This window comes from Falco peregrinus, chromosome 1 (assembly GCF_023634155.1).
Source record: "Falco peregrinus isolate bFalPer1 chromosome 1, bFalPer1.pri, whole genome shotgun sequence".
NCBI lineage: Eukaryota > Metazoa > Chordata > Aves > Falconiformes > Falconidae > Falco > Falco peregrinus.
The window spans coordinates 81,539,144-81,561,884 of NC_073721.1; the positions used below are offsets into that span (position 1 = coordinate 81,539,144).

The following is a 22,741-nucleotide window of genomic DNA, read 5'->3' on the forward strand; positions in this document are numbered from 1 at the left end:
GTAGGGGAGCAATAAGATCAGAATTTTCTGGGTTTTTTCCCCCCCTAGCTCAAGTATGATACTTAATAGTCTTTCTGCAGTATAGTGTGGGTGTTTCTGCACTATATTGGGTTTTCAGTAGATGTTTGTGTGGGGTTTATAACATTAAGCTGTCTCCCTGTTTGTGGACAGGGAGATGATTTCTTATTGACTGTCCTTTCAAAGGCCACTCAAAAGTTTCAGATGTGATGTAGTTGGTGAGAAATTAAGAATGTTTAATGCATCTGAGTTATCAGCACCTGGCTGAAGTTTACTCACTTTCTAAATGAAGTGGGGCAATAATTTTATGGTCTTTGATGCCAACTGCAATTCTGCACTATCTTGACTGAGTTCAGTATGGAAAACTGAATCAAATAAACACACTATTTGCCTAACATTTTGGTTTTTACCTTTAAAGATGGAATGTTCATTACGTTAAATGAATTAAACTTCTGTAACCCTTCTTGGTTTTCCTTGACTGTATGGTTTAAGAAAGAGCAGGCTTAACAGTAAAATATATATCATGCATATATTCCTTTTCTGTCTGAACAGGTCTTTTAATGACCACATCTGATTAAGTGTAATGCAATAAAAATGCAAAAAAAAAAAGTTAAATGACTGAATGAAAGTATTAGAAGGGTAATTTCAGAATGGTGATTATTCTTTCAGTAGTGCTGCTTCTTAAATTAACACTGACTTTTTTTGCCTAAAATACTTACTAGTTCAATTTGGACCAAAACCCGATGATGAATGATTGTTTAAGAACTGGATTTAGTATCCATCACCATTTTCTCATTCATTACCTAAACAAGAATTTGTATGAACTGTAATGACATTGTGTAAAGCTTCCACTGCAGAGTGAGCCAGTGTAAGTTCCATCCACCTTTCTTCCAAGGTGTGGCATCACCAGCGCCAAGTACAAGGGGACAACCACTCCCCTTGCCCTGCTGGCCACACTGCTTTGGACACAAGCCAGGATGCTGTTGGGTTCTTGGCCACCTGGGCACACTGCTGGCCCACGTTCAGCCGGCCGTCAGCCAGCACCCCCAGGCCCTTTTCCCCCAGGCACTTTCCAGCCGCTCTGCCCCCAGCCCGTAGCGCTGTGTGGGGCTGCTGTGACCCACGTGCAGGACCCGGCACTGAGCCTTGTTGAACCTGGTACAACCGGCCTCGGCCCACGGGTCCAGCCTGCCCGGATGCCCCTGCAGAGCCTGCCTGCCCTCCAGCAGCTCAACACTCCCCCCAGCTCGGTGTCGCCTGCAAATTTACCGAGGGCGCACACAACTCCCTCGTCCCCATTGTTGATAAAAGATATTAAACAGAGCTGGCCCCAGCAGGGAGCCCTGGGGAACACCATTTGTGACCGGGCACCAGCTGGGTGTAACTCCATCCACCACCACTCCCTGGGCCCGGCCGTTCAGCAGCTTTTTACCCAGCGCAGAGTGCACCCGTCCAAGCTGTGAGCAGCCAGTGTCTCCAGAGATAGCTGTGGGCGATGGTGACATAAGGTCCAGCAGGCAACACCCACAGCCTTTGATGTCCATAGATGCAGTGCTTGGCGACATGGTTTAGGGATGGACTTGACAGTCCTGGATTAATGGTTACTGGTTAACAATTGGACTTGATGATCTCAAAGGCCTTTTCCAACCTAAATGATTCTGATTCTGTCAGTGGAGTTAACAGTGTGCAGAGAGCAGCCTTATAATGTTGTAGTATTTGCATCTGCCTAGTACAGTCTTTACAGCATTCTGTTTTATTTATTTAGTATTTAAGTGCCTAGAAAACCCAGTTAAGGTAGTAAGAACAGTGTGATACTTGGTACTGTGTATGTTTTTATTTTTTGTGCCTGTCTTTGGCTTTTCAAATGACAGTGATTTTCATTTTCTTGAGTAAAATACCAGCGTCGCAGATATGTCCCAGTTCCATTGAGGCAAATGTACGTGCAATGTGGCTTTATATAAGGAAATATTTCCTTTGTTATGAAATCAACCCTATCTGGGCCGGTGCAGTCTTAGTTGTATTTGACTAAATGTGATCCTAAAGGTGTCTCTTTATATTTGGCCTGATGCCCTGGAAATGTTACTGCTTTTGAGTACATGAAGAGTTGTACTTCTGCAACCAATTCAGTGACTGTAGGAGTAGCCCTTCATTAAATTGTTAACATAACTGCCTTTATCTGAAGCATCACAGAGATGTTTTTGACTGTGATACATTTTCGTTTTACAAGAAACATGTAGACTAGATTGGCTTTGTCTAGTCTAATTAGATTATATTAGATTTATCTTTCTGTAGACTTCTGTTCAGATGATCTTTGAAACAGAGATTTACATACCATATAAGCGCTATTGCTTTCTTGATGGACAGACTTGTTATTTGGCACCAGTTATGTTAAAATACACAGAGGTGAAAGTTAGTGGGAAGTGAATGTTATATTTTTCAAAAAGAAGTAATGAGGCACTGATGTTGTGCAGTTTTGGTCTCTTTTTGTTCCCTTAGACTCTGAATTTACAAGTTTGTGTTTTAAAAAGTCAGACTGTTAGATACAGGGTAGATAGCTCAAAGTGCATCTGCTGAATGTGTCCAGCAAACTTTTCAGGCTCTGTTCGCAAAGATTAGGGATCCACTTTTGGTTTCAGTAGGTTATGTGTCTTTGGAGGTACTCAGTAGTCTGTAACTTGCTTGCTTTGATTTCTGAATGTTAACTTCAGACGTATGGGATTTTGGGGCATAAGTTAATATTCCTCTCCTTATAATAGCCATTGTAATTAACTTCAGCCATGAGTCATCTTATTAATAGTGGGAATAAAATGGGATATATTTTCTTGATGAAGTGTCATTAATATGCCTGAAATTGTCACATCTACCATCTGCAGTCATATTAATCTAGACAGCACAATATGTAACCTAATGTTCCCATTTTCACCTAAATGAAATGTTCACCTAAATTTAGGTGGCAGAAGGAAGCAAAAATGTACGCTTGGGCTCACTAATTGGTCTACTGGTAGAGGAAGGACAGGACTGGAAGCAAGTTGAAATACCATCTGATGGTAGTGATCCATCTTCTCTAGCTCCACCAGCACCTGCGCTTACCTCAACTCCTGCAGGTCCTTCAGTTTCAGCTCCTCCTAAACTGGAACATCAGCCTGGAAAATTGCAGTAAGTTTCTGTGTGTGTTATGAAATGGAACTCTTACTTAGGTCAGTAGAGCTGAACTAAGAAGAATCTTTTGTCCCTTTTTACCTAGGATTAAGCTGTTTAAGAGAGTGTTTCAGTATGTGTAAAGTAATAAAGCTTGCCTGCCCGGAATATTTCTTTGCTTGTAAGCCAGTTAGTCAATTTGAACAACATAGTTTTAGTAGAGCACTTCCTATGGATGTGCTTTTATTCTGACATACAATTGCTTTATGAAGGATTTTAAGCTTAGATTAGGAAGAAGTTGTGTTTATATAAGATGGACACTAATGCTTATGCAGCAGATGCTTAGTTTAACTATAACTTGTTTTCTCTTTCTTTTTAAGGAGAAAAAATAAACAAATGGCATAGTCCAAAACTTTTCCAAGCTCTTGCACTTTTGATATTAAAAACATTTTCTTCTTTCGTGATTTTCATAACATTGGAATGCAAAAAACTCACTCAAAACTGTAGGTTTATGTGTCTTTGTTAGTTTTGTTTTGGTTTGATCTGTTAGAGTACTTGAAGCATTGCAGACATCTGAAATCTCTTCTGTGCGTGTTTACCCTTCATTTCAGAAAGCGAATAATGCTAAGGTGGTACACTGGGTGCTCTGTAGCTATGTACTGCACTTTGTGGTTGATCACTGTTTCTGTTTCCAGGCAGAAATGTTACTATTTGAGCATACCCCATCTAGGTCAAGATGGCAGGTACAGGTTGACTAGTATTACAGTACATCTTAGGTATACGCTGCTTAAAAGGTTTGAGTGTGGGAAGGCTTAGTATTTAGTCTTCTAAAGCATATACTGAAGTATGCAGCTACATCTATATGGCTTTTGCTTTCCAAAAAAATAGCCATTTTACTGAATCAATCCTATAAAATAAAATTGAAGCTAGTGCAAATGTAATATTATAATTAAAATTAAGCTGCATAATGATGCAATTATAGCTAGCCAAATAAATAAATGAGCTGAGCAACCCACTTGTCTGAGCTCCTAAAACTCATTTTTTAATGTTACTATAACAAGGTGGTCTTAAAAAAAATGTATTTTGTTCTTCACTGATGACCCTTTTCCAGAAGAATCCACAAGTACATTGCATCACTGCTGTAAGAGGAAAGTTTGGAGATGAATTTTCCACCTTTAATTTGATCTGTTTAAGGGTTGCTACTGTGTTTTTAAATTGAACTTTGCATTAAAGCTTGATGAAGGGGCACAGTGTGACTGCAGTGTCAAGATCACTGTGCAGGATCTGCCTTATTGCAGAAGTCTCTTCTTTCCCAGCTGTTGCTTCTGCATTAGAGCATATATTGTGTAGTTTCTCTTGATACACATTAAATGGAATAAGTTAATCTAATTGTTTAAATAGTTTATTTTTCTCACCATTTTTTTAGGGTTCGCTTAAGTCCTGCAGCTCGCAACATTCTGGCAACGCATGGTCTAGATCCAAGCAATGTTACACCTTCTGGGCCTCGAGGAATCTTCACTAAAGAGTATGTAGATATTTCAGTAAAGCTACAACCTCATATTCCCTTATTTCTTCCTTTGAACCTAGAGCAATCTTCATGAACTTGGAACATCCATTTATTTAAAAAAACAACTTTTTGTTCTAGTTTTTTCTTTGGGGTAATGGTTTAGTTATATTTGAAAAACCTGTTGAGAAGATATGGAGAATACGCTAGGAAATACTGTAAGAAGTCTTAATTAAAAAATATATATATTTTTTTGTTTTTATATCCCAACTGAGCTGCATGGTACTGCTGTCACATTTCCTGCAGCTCAGCCTGATGGTCACTCTCAACTCGTAGGTACCACAGTTAGCTACCTTTGTGCATCTCAAGAATTTTTCTACTTGGAGATACATTCAGAGCCAAAATAAAATACCAGTGGCCTGTTTTCTTCAACTACTTTTCTTTGGCAAGTTCGAGTCATTTGGTTCTTTCACTTAAGTTCAATTATGAAGTCTGTTGGGATTTAATTTGTTCCTTTTTTTGTTAGACTGGGGAGAGCAATAAAGTGTAATGGTAAGAACCCCAGAGTTCTGCTTTTCTCCCATGGTTTTTTTTTTCCCCATCTTTGATTTGAAGATTGTTTGTTTACGAACCTGTGGTTTGTTTTGGTCAGGCTTCTAGTAGTTTACTATACTTTGAGTATTCTGATGTAATGATTGGCACTCTAGCCTTGGAGTGAGGAACTTGCATATAAAATTGTGTTGTAGATCCAGAGCCCTTAGGTTTGAAATGATGCATTATCTTCACATTAGTATGTTATTGGAGGGGGAGATTTTGGCAGGAATACTTATTTTTGTTCTCGGTGAACTTACTGTTTTTGAGAAATGCCACCATTCACCTACATAGACCTTGTTAGCCACTGTAATTCTAGTTCCACTCAAAGACAACCAGGTAAGTGTAACTTGGAATTGAACCAAGAGAAGCAGACAGCGTCTGCTGGTTTTTTTCAAAACTCTTTTTCCTGTGGTCTTCAGCTGAGTTGAGGTAAGGTAAGGAGTTGAACGGAGATAATATCCTATGTAACAGCAAATTATCAGAGATAGTTTTTTCTTAATTATATGTGTAATGGTAATTTATGGCGTGTTACTAAGCTATGGCATGTGGAAACCCTCTAGGACTTTAGGACTCCAGCTGCCAAATTAACATTCCCTAGTTGTCATGGAGATGTAGCGAAGATTTTTCTGCAGCTATGAGAATTACCTAACAAAATCTTTTTTCAAAACTGCTTTCTTCTGTACAAAAGATTCGACTTTGAAATGTCAGTTTAAGATACAGACTGTGGTTTTTTTAACCATTCTTTTGAAATGATGTTAATCTTTCAGATGCCTGCAGGCTCTGCTGTTATGTTCAATTCAAAATGAAATGTTTGCAGATTTTTGCAAAGCTGCTACAGTTATTCAGGGAAATACTTCTTTTGCTAACTTGAGATTACTGTTAGAATACATGCCATGCTTCACAGCTTAGTGACTCATGGTCTCTTTTCCAAGTAGATGAGTGATTGATTCTTTCAAGGGAGTCTTGCAAGTTCACTTTTCACTTTCAGACTCTGAGTTTCCTTATTGAACAGGGTTCATGCTCACCAGATAACAAGAAACAAACACAGAAAGTGAGTTATGTAAGTAAGCAACATTCTTTTCCCCCAACTTTCTATCTTTAAATTCAATTTACTGTAAAACTTTTAACAGCAATAGGAGCTTTTACTTAATAATTTTCTCTCTTAAAATCTACTGCCTTAGTAGGGCAATACTTCATTTCTCTTATGTGTCTGTGCAAGGCTGAATTACTGTTGTCTTCTTCCTGCTTGCTTTTTTTTTTTATGGAGTGGCAGCTCTTTTTTTTTTTTTAAAGCAATATCCTCTGCTTTCTTTAGATATATACTAGGAAATTGATGTGTCAGTACAAAGTAACTCACAACTTCTGTCAGAGATTGCACCATGCTAGTCAAACAGCTCAGACACTGTGTTTGGGAGAGCTATGTTAAAATTGTTGATTGTTTCAGACTACTTCTGCCCTTTCTTGTCCTATTTACTAGTGATCTAGGGATTTATAAATGTAATCATAAAAAGCGGGGGGGATAGTTACCAATAATAACTGTGTTTTTCTGAGGCCACGTTCCTCCTATCTGTACCTTCCTACCAGCTGTCACTAGGTTGGTGTGATTTGGGATCTCAGAGCTGCTCAGTCATTTGCATTTTCAGCTTATAAATAAGGCACAGCGCACACATGTAGTGCTGGTTTTCCAGAGAGTCGTTTCATGTGTATCTATTGAATGCAGACTTACAGTGGGATCTATGCTGTGTGCAAACATACAACAAATTGCTTCCAAAGCTGCCATTATGAAGGAATGAGTTCCTTCTGTAACGTAGATAGTGCAGTAAGTCTGATACCTAGAAGTTTCTGGTGTGTAACATTCTCTGCTCACCTTTTTCCTTCTTCTAGGAAATCTTCTATGAATTGAGTAATGAGATGTTCAGGTGAAGGGGGATTGAGACAATCTAGTAACAATAACTGCCACCAGAGGAAGATAGTGTCCATCTGTGCACCTCCTTTTGCACCGTTGAATCTTTAGTGATTTTTAGGTGTGTGTATAACCTCTAACTTGCCCATTTCAAGCAAAGCTTATTTTGAGCACAGAATAGTTTACTTTCCCTATTCCTGGATTTTGGCTGACATGAAGTGGAAAGACTATATACACTTCTGTAGCAGTGGTAAAGTGAAGTGTAACAGAGTTGCCAGAATCTTCAGACTTCTAATAGTAACAGTTTGGTAAGGCATATTTTTGTGTGATAAATGTTTACGAAACTCAGGTATCTTTTCTGGGGAGAGGACTGCTCTCTTTCATGTTTGTTATCTCTCATCTTTTTCCTTTACTATCCTGTGTTGACAGAGGTTTGTAGAGTAGTTGCAAAGATGTTTCCAACCCTTTGTTTTCCAGTTCAAGTAAAATACCTATTTGCCTGACTTGCACTGAAATCTGTTTAATTGGGTTTGCTGTGGTGCCTCCTCCAACTCTACCTGTATTCGGGCTTGTAATCTTGCACCCATGACAGTCGTGTCATTGCTGTACCAGTTTTTCTTACTCAGTTAAATCATGTGCAGTTTGGGGGGGGGGGGGGGGGGGGGGGAGGATTATATGTATGTGTAACAAATATATATATATACTATATGAATATATATGAAATACAATTTATATATATATTATATTTATATCTCATACTCACACATTAGTATCAGTTTTAAAAGCTCCTAAGTGAATCTTCTACACTAAAAATAAGCCTTTTTTTGGCAATACATTTTATAGTTAACACACTAAAAGTCAGCAAAATTATTAAAGCATTTTGGCTTGGCTATGATAGGTAAGACCATCTGATTTTTGGCATTTGGATAATACATAGAAGAAATTTTACAGCATTTCCTTAGCTTTAAAACATATAAACATAAATATATAAAACAAATAAAAGCTTTATTTTATGTATTACAGAATATATTGAGCAGATGGTCTGTCTTACAGCTGCCAAATTAAAATCCTTAAGTAATTTTTGGTAGCTTCTAATATGTTAACTAGGAAAGTTGCATTAGGTCATGCAATTACTTTTTTTTTTTTTTCCTCAAATTGTAATGTTAGGACATAATTTTCATTCAATGAAATCTAGTTTTTCCCCTGATAATAGAAGTTACGTTAAACACTAATCACTTTTTTTTTTTTTAAACAGATTTTGGCTAACATGTTAATTTGGAAAAACAAGTAACAATTTTAATAACAGATTTACATCCTGAACTCATTCATTTTTCTAAACTTTAATGTAGTTTGGTAAAGTATGTATTGAAGCTAAAAAAACATTGAAGCAAGTCAGCAGTCAGTAGAAGGCATTATATAGACCATACAGAGCTTTTCAGTTTTCAGTTCTTGGTTCTGGAGTACTACTTTGTTAGGAAGAACTAAGAACACATAATGTTCTGAGATTTTGTCCTTTCTACAAAAATACAATAACACAAACTATTGACTCACTCAAGCAGTAATATAAAGAAATTAGATAGCTTTGTTCTTTAGTTTTTATGGCTTATGTTTTGAAACCATAGGATGCTTCTTAGTAGTGTGATTTTTGCATTTATTTTTAATTTCCTCTGTCAGTTTATGTAATAAAACTGTGTACGTAAGCTTTTATGTACATGCTGTGGTGATGTCTTCGCGAAGTAATAAGAGATTTATCTAGGGTGTATAATACAGACTTTTGTTGTCGCATCTGGAACATAAAGAGAGGAGATCTATGACCGATACAGGTCTTTTAACAAGTTGTTAGTATAGGTGCAGTTACAACTGCAAAAGAGAGATTTTACTATAGCTTATTTCCCTTGCATTTGGCAGTGGTAGTGTAAATGCAGTCTCTTTCTGTTTAGCCTCATAGGTGCTAATGTTTAGCATGTTGCTTTGTAAATACAATGCATCTAGAGTGGATGTAGTATTACAGCTTCAAGATGAGAGTTTACTTAGCCTGTTGTGCTATGCCCACAAAAGGGAAGTTTTGTGGTGGGAGCTGTATCAGTATAAAGACCCTGGGAGAATGCTTACAGAGTAAATGAAGTTCAGCCATACCTCAGACTGTTTGATGTTACTCAGTTTTTGGCTTTGGTACTTTAGTGTGGTGCTATCTTTCAAGTGGCATATGAAGAAGTATGGACTTGTATACTATCTACAGATGTTTGTGCATATTTATGTCAAAAGGGTACAGAGAAATCAATGATAAATGTACTAAGTTTTCTGGGAGCACTAATTAATTACATTGAATTCAAATGATTACACATGTAACAGATGAAACAGCTTTTATTTGAGACTTTATAGCTGAAGTAAGTGTACTGTATCTTATTTAGAAGAATTGTTAGTGCAATTCACATATTACCTTGTACACTCACAATTAGTGATGATGGATGTTATGCTTCTCTAACGCAAATATTTTCTGTTACTCCACATTCAAGCCCTTTCATTCACAGAAGTTAATGAGAATTTACCAAAAAAGGTATCATAAGAGACACAAAATTTCTATCAGTTAATAATAATCATCTTCTTAATGTTTAGTTTGACGACAGAAATTTAAATGCACAAAAGTGGCTAATTGATTAAACTTAGTGATGGAATAGTAATACTTCGGAAATTTTTGAAATAGTTTCTTTGTCGTCAGTATTTCACTGTGTTTAATCACCAGGGATGCTCTCAAACTTCTGCAAGAGAAGCAGAAGGGCAAACCCAGTGAATTGAAACCTGTGGTTTCTCCAGCTCCTCCACAGCCTACCACAGTGCCTTCTGCTTCGCAAACAGCAGCTGTGACTTCTGCTTATCCAAGGCCAGCATTTCCTCCAATTTCCACACCAGGACAACCTGCTGCACTGGTAAGGCTTCTATTACATCCCCAATGTTGCTACAGCTAAATATTGCCATGGCTACTAAAGCAGCTATGTGAGATTTCCAGAACTGGAGAGATGAAGGGAACTAAGGCCAGCCAGATGCCAAGCCCAGTCATGTGCAGTTTTTACTAAGTTTGAGTGATTTTAAAGCAGTGTAATTCAAAATGCAGAGCTCTTGAAATTATAGTGCGTGCACTACTTTGTGTAACTTGCATATTGAAGCCATGAAAGAATTTACATTGCAGGCCTTGGAAAGGGGAAAGTCAGAGAGGCAGCAGTTTTGTTTCAGTCCCCAAACAAGAAGACGCCAATATTTTGGATGGCAACAATACATCCTTTCCCTTAAACCCTGCAGGATCAATATATGTTTCCAAAGTTGGAGAAACTTGAATCCTGATGTATTTTTACTGTACTTCATTTGTTTGCTTTCCTGCAATATAAGTATATGTGAATGTCCATTGATGAGTTGTCCAGAAGCGAGGAAGGAAAGTGGTTGCTTTGAAGAGTAATTTTGCAAACTCTAGCACCCAAATACAATTTCAATGTTAATTTGAAATGACAGAAATACCAGAAATTGTTTTGTAAAGAATAAAAGTTCATGCTGAAACGCATATTAGTAGAAATGGAAATGCTTTTGTGAAAAATATGAGGAAAAAACTTCTGGGTCTAGAACTAAATTTGAAGTGTCTGTACAGGCTAAAGTTTACAATGTAGCTACAATTCATAATATTCAGAAAATGCTGCTTTTTTTGCACTGTCCAAAGATCCAAAGAAACCACACAAAGGTCAAACTTAGATTTTTTTTCATTACAGAAAAAAAATGTTTCTTCACTTGTACCAGAACATACTGCAATTTGTTGTGTCTTGAGTACTACTCAGTATGTAGCATACGTGCTATAGACTAGGTACAAAATAATATTTTACAGAATCACTTATTTTCTTGCTTTCTGTAGTCACTGATATTTCAAGAGATTCCTTGAAAGTTGACTTGCTTCTATGAAGAAGCTGGGAAAACTTCTGCATTGAAACATTAGTGAATATATCTGGAAGGAGAGAGAAGAAAAAAAAAGATATTCGGTAAAGCTGGTCTTAAGGAACCATTCAGGGAGCTGAAGAAGTGTGGGGGTTTTTTTCCCTTCAGCTTACTGAGGAAATATCTATTGTAATTTAAATGGAACAAAGTATATTCTGAGCAATGTGCCAGGTCTGGCAGGTGGAACAGTGTTTATATACCGTGGCTGAGAATTAATGCTTGAATATTTGGAAATACGTATATATCTTTAAGCAATCTGCTAGAATAGTAGGATTAATTCTATACTGTAAAGTGAAACTATCTTTATTCTATAGAACCTGTTGTGTTGATCCAAGTGAAGTGGAATAGACTAGAACACTCATTGCTCTTAATCATATCAATTTTGGTAGTTGGAATATTGCTTTTTGAGATCTAGGAGATGTTTGAAGTGAGCATAATGCATCAGTGCTGGAGTTCTGTTTTAGCAAAGGGGAAGTTTTTTTATATGTTAATATCTCTTGATATTAAATATGCAGCATATGATTTCTTTCAGGGCACGTTTACAGAAATCCCAGCTAGCAACATCCGAAGAGTTATCGCTAAGAGATTAACAGAGTCTAAAGCTACTATACCTCATGCATATGCTGCTGCAGACTGTGACATTGATGCTATTTTGAAGTTAAGAAAAGAACTGGCCAAAGGTTAGTGATTAAACTGATTTATTATACTACGTGGTTTTAATGCATAGTTTGTCCTGTTTCAATAATCTTGGCCAGGAGGTGTAGAATTTTGTTTAGGCAGAACACTATACACTCAAATAATCTTTTTCAGTATTCTGTATGTTGTATTCAAGCTGTCATTCCCTGCGATTATTAAATTGGACAGCTTACTAAGGTATAGGAAGATAGAGGTCTTATTTTGCCAATGCACACAACACTGTAGACAGCGACAGTTTAACACAGGACTATGAATTGTCTGGTAGGTTTTTGTTTCCATCTATCCAGATGCAGCAATATTTAGCTTCTTGATGGTTAAAATCTCACATTATTCACGTGAAAGATAATAGGTGAAGCTTCAAAATAAAAATCACGCTCTGTCCTAGGTACAATGTTAAAATTTAGTTTTGCTGGTCTCTTTGTTGAATTTACTGGAAAAGGAAAGCTAATGCAGCCTCTGAAATTCTGGTTGAGAATGGCTTTATCCATGGTGAGGAAAGCAAGCGAGTTTTTAGCATGTGCTAGCCAATGCAGGATAAATTCCTCTTAAAGGCAAAGTAGTGGTATTAATGTGAAGGAGACAGGGTTATCTCTTTCAGTGAAATTTAGATGTACATGCTTAAAATTATGTTAAGCCGTTGGAATAGAAATCTGGCTCACAGAAAACTGGATAATTGGATTAAAAGCTATAAATCTCAATATTTATATATCTATATCTGTGTAAATCCCAATTTTCATAATGTCTCACTGTGTCTTATTTATACAGAGACATTTATGTATAAGATTAAGAAATTAATTTTTCTCTTTTTGTCTCAACTTGTATTCACTGAAGTGGCTTGTTTAGAAAAAGTTGTTGAAATTTAAGGTCATTTTCAAAGATTGCTTTGTTTTGGTGAAAATGTTACTGTTTTTACTAAAATCAGCAAAGTATATTGTATGATAAGATCTTTAAATAGTTTAAAAATCAATTATGCAGAGTAGAATCTTCTTTCCCAAATTTCTGTTCAACAAAGTACATACGACATGCATTTAAAAAAGTTCAGAGGATTTTTCAATAGAACACACTTAAGACAGGTAATTAGTTTTCATACAAAATATCACAAAAGTGTTGTTTGCTTAGTGTCTTTTTTTAAGGACTTCTACTTAGTTGCCCTAAAAAACCTGAATGAAAATTTGTCTTAGTTTAACATCATAACCTTCTTAATTCAAATAAATTTTACTATTTTTAGAAATACTTGATCAATATACTGTTTTTAATGTTGTCTACAGAAAGTGGCTCCAATTTCAGTTTGCTATGTTATTAAACCAAAACCTGCGGAAACTCTTTAGGAAAGCATTGTTTTATGGTAGGTCAGTTCTTGCAATTGCCTGCTGTTACTAAAATTTTTCCTCCCTTTTTTTTTTTTTTTTTTTTTTTTTTTTTTGTAGCTGGTTTAATATTCTGTATTCTGAGGAATATTCTGAGGCCATCAACACAGTGCAATCTATTTATAAATACCAGTATCAGAAATACGGAAACAAATGTTTTCATAAAACTGTGACATCTGTAAGTTAGTTTGATCAAGCCAGATTTACAGCTTGTAACAGTAGGTTAGACTTGCATTAATCTAGGGTATCTTGCTCTTCAGTAACTCACCTTAAGTTAGAGGATTTTCTAAAAATTGTATCTTTTGACTCAGAGATATTCAAGCCTGAGGAAAAACTTACTTTGTAATGTAATGTTTCTTTTTTCCATCACACTTAATAGGCTATTCTCCATTAAATACAGATCTTGAACAAGAATTTAAAGGACTGTAATGAAATAAGATCAGAGAGAATTTTTGAGCAGTTGCCCTGTAAAATTTTTTTTTTTCTCAGTAAGGTCATATCTCTGTCACCAATTGGTAAGCTGTGGAAAAAAATAATGAATTCACTGTCCTTTTTCACTTGCATCTTTCGTTTTCACTTAACTCCTAAGCTACTTGCAGAGGTTATAGATTGGAATTAAGATACTTTTCTTCACAGAAAAAGCTGGATTTAACAGTTGAAAACCTGTGCTGCGTGTTTCTTCCTCTAGTATCTTCATGCTCTCTGATGCCAAAACTTTAGTCATTTTAAGCTGTCCCAATCCCTGTTACATTTTGACATCAGACCTGTAAAAAAGTTACACAAGCACAACTGAGGTTATGTTACAAAGTTGGCAGTAGCTGAGAGGAAGGGAGACAGGCCTGCATGGGGGCAATGCCTGCCTTTAATTTCCTGGTTGCCCATGGAGCTCTAACTGATTCTAATACATTGAGAAATATGGTTTGGCTTACAGCTGTCCAGGAAGAGTAGCCTTCTCAGGAAATCTGTCTGGTTTTAAGGCAGAACTTGATAAATTAGTCAAGATCATGTAGTATGATTGACCACAATATCTGCAAGTGATTCTTTAGTTTTTCTATAAGCTTTTATGAAATGTGGAATATTCTTCACAAAGAATAATATTAATTTCTAGTGCCTGAAGTTAGCAGTATTGTTTATTAAATTGACTATCTTATCTCTGCCTAAAATGACGTGTCTGTTGTGTTTTATCTGCTGGAAATCAGTTGAGATCAGTTGATGTCTGCTTCTTCAGTTGCAGCCAAAGCAGGCATAGCATTTTAAATTAATTCTCATTCTTTTAGAGGAGAGAACCCTCGTCAGATCAAATTGGGAAACTACTGATTACTTTTGATAGGTTTAGCTAATTATGCTAGTGGAAGAATAATTTGGTTGCTTAAAAAACTTGACTTTTCAATACCTACAAAGTTTGAATACTATTCCAGGCACACAGATTAATCTCTTCCACTTCATAAATTTACTTTTCATTCATCATTCTTTCCATTTTATGAAATCACATTTTCCACACTGATCAGGCTACATAAGCAAGTAGTGAATTTCTGTTTGCTGAAGGAGGCATGCATACATGCACCTCATAGCCTGGTACTAAGTCTGTAACTTGGGTAAAAACATCTTAAGGCCCATTATTTTATAGTGAGGAGAAACAGTATTTTTTTTTTTTTGTCCTACTGTACTTTTTTTTTTTCCCCAAAGACCAAACTTTTTTTATTAAAGACTAGGATGAGAATAATGTTGAAACACACAGATGTTTTGGTGGTGTTTACACTAAGTCAAAGACTTTTCATCTTCTCACACCACCCCACCAGTGAGTAGACTGGGGGGATACAAGGAGTTGGGAGGGGACACAGCCAGGACAGCAGACCCAAACTGGCCAAAGGGATGTTCTGTACCATGTGACATCATGCTCAGTATATAAACTAGAAGGAAAACTGCTGGGGGCCACTGGTTGGGAAATGGCTGGGCATTGGTTGATGGATGGTGAGCACTTGCATTGTACATCAATTGTTTTGTATATTCTAATTCTTTTATCATTACTACTACCATTATTATTATTATTATTTTCTCTTTTGTTTCTGTCCTGTTAAGCTGTCTTTGTCTCAACCCACAAACTTTCTTTCCCCCATCCCACTGGGGCGGGGGGGGTGAGCGAGTGGCTGTATGGTGTTCAGCTGTCTGCCAGGTTAAACCATGACAGTCGGTTGTTGTGTGGATGTGTACAAAAGGGTTTTCAAGGTTAACCTAATGAAGTTAGCCTTGAAAGCTTCTGTATACAGAGGCACCAGCTACGTTTTAGACACAGTGTTCATGTGGTGATATGCCTGTCTGACAAAGAGGTTGATAGTCTTTTTCCTTGAACCATGTTTCTGTTGATGTAACAAAAGATTTGCTTGCAACCTGGTATTTCTAGCAATTTAGACTGCCATGTTTTTCTTGGGTGTATCCCAGTATAGAGGTCTTTTGATGTGGCATTATGGCACAAGACATAAGTCCTCCAGGGGTGTTGGGTTACTTCATAGTCATTTCTGTGGGAGTGTTAGGTTACTTCATAGTCATTTCAACAGGGTAAAGTTGTTCCCGAGGCTTTACCCTGTGAGTGAATTTTCTCTCTGCTTAGTGTCACAGAGCTGTACATGTAAGAACTAGAATGCTGACATTGGAGGGCTACTGTTATGTGCTGGTGACTAACTCATGCTTGTTTATCCATTTGTGAGGTCTTAAATTAAATTAGACTGGTCTATTCAGATTTCCTAGATGATGAGACAGGAGCTGCTTCTCCTTTCTTTAGAGTTTTCAATGACTATTTGTAATGCAAGAGTACCCAGGTCATTGTTCTACCTGATGTTTATTTTTATTTTAATGTCTTATTCACAAATTAATGTCAAAGACAATTAATTATATTAACTTTTTTTCTTTAAACAGCAGCAAGTCATAAGAAATTAAATAAAAAATTGTCTGAGGAATGTTCACTTAAAATTTTTCACATCTATTCTGCTGTTATGGATTCTTAATGAATATTTTTTTTAAATATGTAGGGGTGGGAAACACCCATATGTCTTTGCATAAAATGGAATTGCAGAGATGGTCCTGGTAGACTTTTTTTTTTTCTGATGGAAATGATCGTATTTTCTACTACATGATGAGATGTAATGTGGAAGTTTCATGGAGCATTCCCTAATGTAAGCTTCCTTGTTATGGGTGTAGAATATAGCAGTTTTCCCTACTGTAAATGATTGGAGGTAAAGTATTCAGGCATAATTCATCTAACTGTACTATCTTTTCAATATATTACTGCCCCTCTAGTGGACAGTGACATTTTTGCCAAGGGTTAGGAATGTAATATATAAATCAAAATACAGAACACTGAAATACATCTGATGACCAAGATACAGGTTTGTCTGATGTGAAATTCTGTCAATGCAACATAGTACTTGCAAATTCTGCTCTGTTACAATAGAAGTCTGACTCTCTTACGCATAGATTGCTAATCATGACAAATGTTGCAGGTGAGTTATGCGGCAAGTATATACTTGGTTCATTCCTCCAAATTTATGATCACTTAAGAAGATTTCACTTAATATAATTATCTATAAATAATTTTCCCTTTACAAAAGCATTTCCAAAGCTATGTGTTACATGCTGTAAACCATACTCAAAAATGAAATAACTTTGCTTCTTGATCTGTTCAGCTGACAGCAGTGGTGATGGTAGCAGTATAATGTAGCTTTTTTATTGTGAGAATTATGTGTTTAGCATTTTGTAAATAGTTTGCATCTTCAGGATAATCTTGTAGCAACTGTGACATATTTTGCATTGTATCTATACTCTTCGCTTCTGCTGCCAGTCCTGATTTTAGTTAGTACTTTCAGTCTCCTAAAACTTGGAAAAAAATAACGCAGGGCAAATATAGCCATTGTTACCACCCCTCCTTTCTCCTGAGCTTTTGGGAAGGGACACAACTGTATTAAGTGTTTTGCAGTATTTCTTGGGCTCACATTTAAAAAATCCAGTCCTCTGGATTTATCTGGATACCTCCAGATAAAAGGTTATTTTATCTGCTTTTGGCTAACACTGCCTTTTTTTGTCTGCAGCTTTGTTTTTAATTTAACAATGTTGCCACACATATTATTTTGCAGCCGGCTTTTGAATATATTGTTAGCCCATTTTAAGGATTGACAGATGCCTTTTAACTTGCTAATTCTTAAATTATAAGGCCCCAAAGGTCACTGGAGAATAACATACTTCTGATTTATAGATGAATAAAAGCTGATCTCTGCAATTATTCCAGTTAATGCATTACACTACATAAAGAATAGTAGTCTCCGGTATTGTCTCTAAATTTAAATCTTGCAATAGATTTCTACATAGACAGTAAATACGTAAAGTGTGAAGTACATATAGGCTGTTACTTACAGGGATGAATAGTTATACTCAAATTTGCAGTTTTTTTGGCCTTCTAGTAACAGCTAGCAAGAATGTCTCTGCTCAGCAGACTTTTCCTTGATGATACTTATTCTGTCCCAAGGGGGAGAAAAGTTTTCTTTCTTTTATGATTATAGTTTGAAGATGAGTTACTTTCTGACAAAAGACAAAACTTGACAATTTTCAAAGAAGCAAATCTGCTGAATCACTGTGATCTTACCACACAAATACTGATGAACAAATCATACAAGCAATGATAGTTATCCTTTTTTTTTCTCCTGTCTGCAGATGACATTAAAGTATCTGTAAATGATTTTATTATCAAGGCAACTGCAGTTACTCTGAAGGTAAGTGAATAACTGACTTTAAAAAACCAAGTTTTTTTAAAAACAAGTCCAGTTATGGATTCTGCTTTTCAGCTTGGTCTCGCTGTTTGATAGCCAGAGGTTTGTGAACGTGCTAGTGGGTTCACCAGATGTTAGCCTCTTGGAACAATTTTGGCTTTCTGGAACAAGGACAGGGGAGGAAGGAATGAGAGCTTCCAGGCTGATATCCCCAAGTAGTTGGGTTTAGTAACAACAGCTGCTATAGCAACCGTTCTTTAAAAATAAATCGTCTTTCATTGCTGAAGTGATGGGAGAAACAATACTGTTTGGTCTACATCAAAATTAAGACTATTCTAATCATATTGAATTTGATAGGAGAAACTCCTTGGCCCTACCTTCTTGTTTGGATACTTTATATAGTCATACTTGCACAATACCCACTTGAAAGCTTCTTACAACTGTGTATGCAGTGGGACTTTCCTGATGTTTATTTAATTGGCAAAGAGGATTACTGCCATCCATTTTTTTTCCTTTTTTTTTTTTTAATATGAGTGAATACTGTTACACTGCTTTTTGTAGGAGTGGAGTTAGTTTAGATAGAGATAATGTGTCCCTCCCATACTTTTTTCTGGAATATCTTCTCCACTATGAAGTCAAGTTTCTAATTTCATTAAGGTTGCTAAAAACTAGTCTTGGATTTATTGCAAGTAGTAGTTCATAGTGTCTATGTTACCTAGACTTCACCTGTATGTTGGGGTATTCTTTTCTTCTAAGCTTTTTCAGCTTTATAGGGTAAACTCAAAAACCTTATGGAAATTATCAGTAAACATTATCTCAATTTTAATTGAGTCCACACACACAAAAAATTTTATCAGATGTGGTTTAGGAGAACCTAATCTGAATAACAGTGAGTGTAGCTGCAGCATATTCTATTTGTAGCTTCCTTTGTTGCAAGTCATGCTTGAGACACAAGTGGGGTATAGTAGGATGTCCATTTCCATGCTTTTTAAGTCAATATCCTGAGATTCAGTTTGAGGGGGGAAATGACACTGCTTTGTAGTTTTGCATGCTGGTTATCTGTGAGGTGGCATCAGTGACTCCTGAAGGATTTTGTAGGCTTTTGTTAATTTTTTTTTCAGCAGCACCAAAAAAGCTTCTGGCTGCCCTGCCATTTTCAGTTCCTGGTTCATGCTTTTTGACAAAGTAGAGTTTAAATAAAATAAATGCAAGCTAATTGTGTACGTCTATTCTCAGACCCTCACAGTGACTTTTGGGTTTTTTGGTTTGCTTCTGGCTGTCCTGAAGATATATGTAACCTCTTCTTTTGCCTTCATTTAGAGACAGCAGTTTGCGATGCACTAATTAATTTGGTGAATGCCTGTATGTAGCTGTGTCTTAAAGGTTTTTCCTTTTTTGGGGGGGGTAATTGATTGCACCATTGTTCTTTTAACAGCGCGCTCTCTCTGTTGCCTCTCTGTCCTCCGTCCCCTCTCTCGCCCCCCCCCCCCCCCCCCCCCTCTTTCTTCTTCTCCGCTGCGCCCTGTGCGCCCCCCCCCCCCCCCCCCCGCCTTCTCTCCCTCTGTCTGTCTTCTAGCAAATGCCAGATGTGAACGTAACCTGGGATGGAGAATCCTGCAGGCAGCTGCAGTCCATTGACATTTCTATTGCTGTGGCAACAGACCGAGGTCTCATTACACCAATCATAAAAGATGTTGCCGCCAAGGGAATAAAGGAAATTGCTGCCTCTGCAAAGGTAGGTTTTAAATGTATGGTGGGCTGAAGAATATCATATAGTAGCTATATAGTTTTTTGTAGCAGAAAATGTGGCATGACCCGGATGGACATCAGTAATAACAAAGGCAGTTTCAAAATGGATCTAAAGCAGTTTCAGCATTCTTTAGACTTAAAAATTATTATAATTTTTGCAACTCTGTCAATTTTTAATTAACAGTACTTAAACCATCATGTTATTTAGTTTAATGCTGGTTAGACTGTTTGAAAAGTAAACCTTTACACAAATCTGAAATTTAATACAATTGTGTTTCTTTAATCCTCATAAGAAAGCTAAATAATGTTAATGTCTTTAGTATTTCCAGTCTTTGGGTTTGAGATTTTGTTTGGGAGGTTTTTCGCCCCCTTTCCCAGAGATTCACTTATAGCTGCTTGTGTTACTCTGTGTGCAGTTATGTTATTTCTGCCTGCATATTTTAGTATGCAGTTCAGTTGAGAATGTCACTGAAAGGTAATATTAAACTTCTCTGACTGATGAGCAGTGTTTTGCAAAGACTAGGTGCCAGTTGGAGTGACTTGAATCTGTGGCAGTTGTTGCCAGCCACAGAAGAAGTATTTTGTGGCAGGTGAAAATACAATGAATAATGAAATGCCCCAATACAAGGCTTTTTTTTTTTTTTTTTTTCATTTGAGTGCTAATCAAAGGCCTGTAGTATCTGAGGAATGGAACTGGCTGCTAGGGCATAAGACATCCCAAAACTAGACACAAGCTGCACTTTGTAAATTTTTGTATAAGTAGTCTGCATTGGTAGAGGGGAACCAACAAAGTTGTAGCAGAAGATGTTAAGTGTCATGCCACAAAACATTTGTAATTGGATATTTTAAAGATATTTCCAGTTCATATAGCTTACTTCATGTTGAATGTGTTGTGAAAACAAATCCTTTTGCTAATGTAATAGCCAGTCGAGGAGGAAGGTCAGCTGAGATTTTTACATTATTCTGTGATTAATGGTAGATTGACAAGAACAACAGCGTTATGAGAAGGGAAGTGTAAGCTGTGTTTTCATTATTATCCCCAATACCTGTGATACTGTGATGCAGTATTACCATAAATTACCGTGTCCTGCAGTTCCCATGATGGGAATGTATACTTGCATTATGTTTAATAGGGCCATGATAAAGTAAACATCCCACGTTTGTTTCAAATGGAATGTTTGTAACATAGGTCACACAGTATAAAAGTCATTGGGTCACATAGATTGCAGGTGTCCACACCAATATAGTTTTGCTTTTCAACTTCACTGAATTATTGAAATAAATATGTACCTGACATGCATATGTAGGAAGCACAAATTGAAACTGCAGCTGCTTCTCTACCGATCTCCCTGTAGTTTGGCAAGCACTTTTTTGTGTAGATTGCTTATATGTCTCCTTCTGCTGTATGTTAGTTTTACTTCTTTCCAGGTTACGTGCATCCTAGCACCATATTTTCATCCTTCAAGTAACGCAATTGGACATATGCATAATGCTTATATTGACCCTAGTGTGTGAACGCTGTTTCCTTGGCTATTGTCTTCTGGTTCACTAATTATTCAGAGATGAATAAAAGCTTAAAATAAAATTCATTGTATCCTTTTAACTTTTAAATTCATAATGAGGGTGTCAAAGTTTTACAAAACTTGATGTCAGCTTGAATTATTTAGTGGGTGATTCATTACTATGAGATTCTCTTAAACATCTTAGTGTTTATTTTTAAGCTGAAGTTACTGCCATTGTTAAACTACTGTGGCCTTTCAGAACCCTTGCCTGAAAGATGTTTAGAAATGTATACAGGGAAGACAGTTGTTTACCATGACCAACAGAGTTATATTACAACATGAAAGGGGATTAGTCCATGTCATGACTGTAACTACTAACCAACTCATTATCTGTGCGGAAGTTGATGACTTTACCCCACCCTCATGCAAACAAAAAGAAGTCAATTCTATCATAGTTTCCGTTTTTTGACTCAGGCCCTTAAAGGCAGGGGTGAGGTTTCATAGGAGTTACCTCTTGGTAGATTGAATTGAGTGCTTGATGGGATATCTATAGAATGCATGTGAAAAAAAATCCCTGGAAAGCAGAACAGGCAATTGCTGGAAAACAGTCTAGAAATTAAAACAAGAGGAGGAAATAAAAAAGATTAAAAAGGTCAATTCCTAGCAAGAACATGGAAAATATCCTAGGAAAGTGGTAGAATTCCTAAAAAGAGAATGGAAAATTCCTAGAAAACATGGGATTCATGGAATAATCTTCTCCAAGAAAGTTTCACGAATGTGATACAACACCTTTTTGACATTGTGATAAAGTAGACTTTTTTTGTTTTTATTCGCTTCCACTGGAATTTCCCTAACATAACTAAATATTGGAAACTATCATTAGTTTTATTAATTTTACCAGAAGGAAAATATAAACAAACTGTCTTCCCAGAGGCAGATCTGAGTCAGTTTCCCTGACTGTGCTTTTAGAAACAGTTCTTTCTGTCTGAAAATGTCCACAAATGCTGCAATTGTTACAACATGACAACTTCCATGTGTTTTTCCACCTGTGAGATAAATATGATACAAGCCAAAACCGCTATTCTGTGTGAATAGGATAGTTCATCTGTCCTACGTATATTCCCACTTCAGTCTTGGCTGTCAGTTGAAGAGCTCTTGATTTTGAAAAGGTTGCTATTAATGGAGAAGTCATGTGGCACATTTCCAGTCACCACCTTTTCTGCTGGGTACTCACAGGGTGTTAGGAACCGGTTGGTAGCTGAATAACTGGCTCTTGACCCACCAATGAGTGCCATTCCTCTTGAGGGCCACACAGTCCTTTCTTCCTTATGTGAGAACTGCACTAAGGATTATCCATCGTGATTCCCACTGCTTCTTTCTAAGGAGACCTCTGTGCTAGAAACATCCTAGGTTGGGATAAGGTTCTTTTTCTCTGTGATCTTATCTCAGAACATAGTATGAACTTCTTGGGCTCTGTTTTGAACAAAACATTCCTGGACAGTTTCTTCTATTATGTTTAGAAGTAGAAAACTCTCACA

At 36.8% G+C, this 22,741-nt stretch overlaps 1 protein-coding gene across 4 annotated transcripts in view; it reads left to right on the top strand.

The window, feature by feature from the left end:
* PDHX (pyruvate dehydrogenase complex component X) overlaps positions 1 to 22,741 on the top strand; it is a 51,642-nt gene that overhangs the window by 22,774 nt on the left and 6,127 nt on the right. For all 4 annotated transcript variants that reach the window (XM_055819416.1, XM_027795803.2, XM_055819487.1 and 1 more), the window contains 6 exons: positions 2,969 to 3,174; positions 4,583 to 4,681; positions 9,901 to 10,084; positions 11,665 to 11,812; positions 17,897 to 17,955; positions 19,529 to 19,687. In XM_055819416.1, the coding sequence (XP_055675391.1) occupies positions 2,969 to 3,174; positions 4,583 to 4,681; positions 9,901 to 10,084; positions 11,665 to 11,812; positions 17,897 to 17,955; positions 19,529 to 19,687 (855 nt within the window). The remainder of the gene's footprint in view (positions 1 to 2,968; positions 3,175 to 4,582; positions 4,682 to 9,900; positions 10,085 to 11,664; positions 11,813 to 17,896; positions 17,956 to 19,528; positions 19,688 to 22,741) is intronic.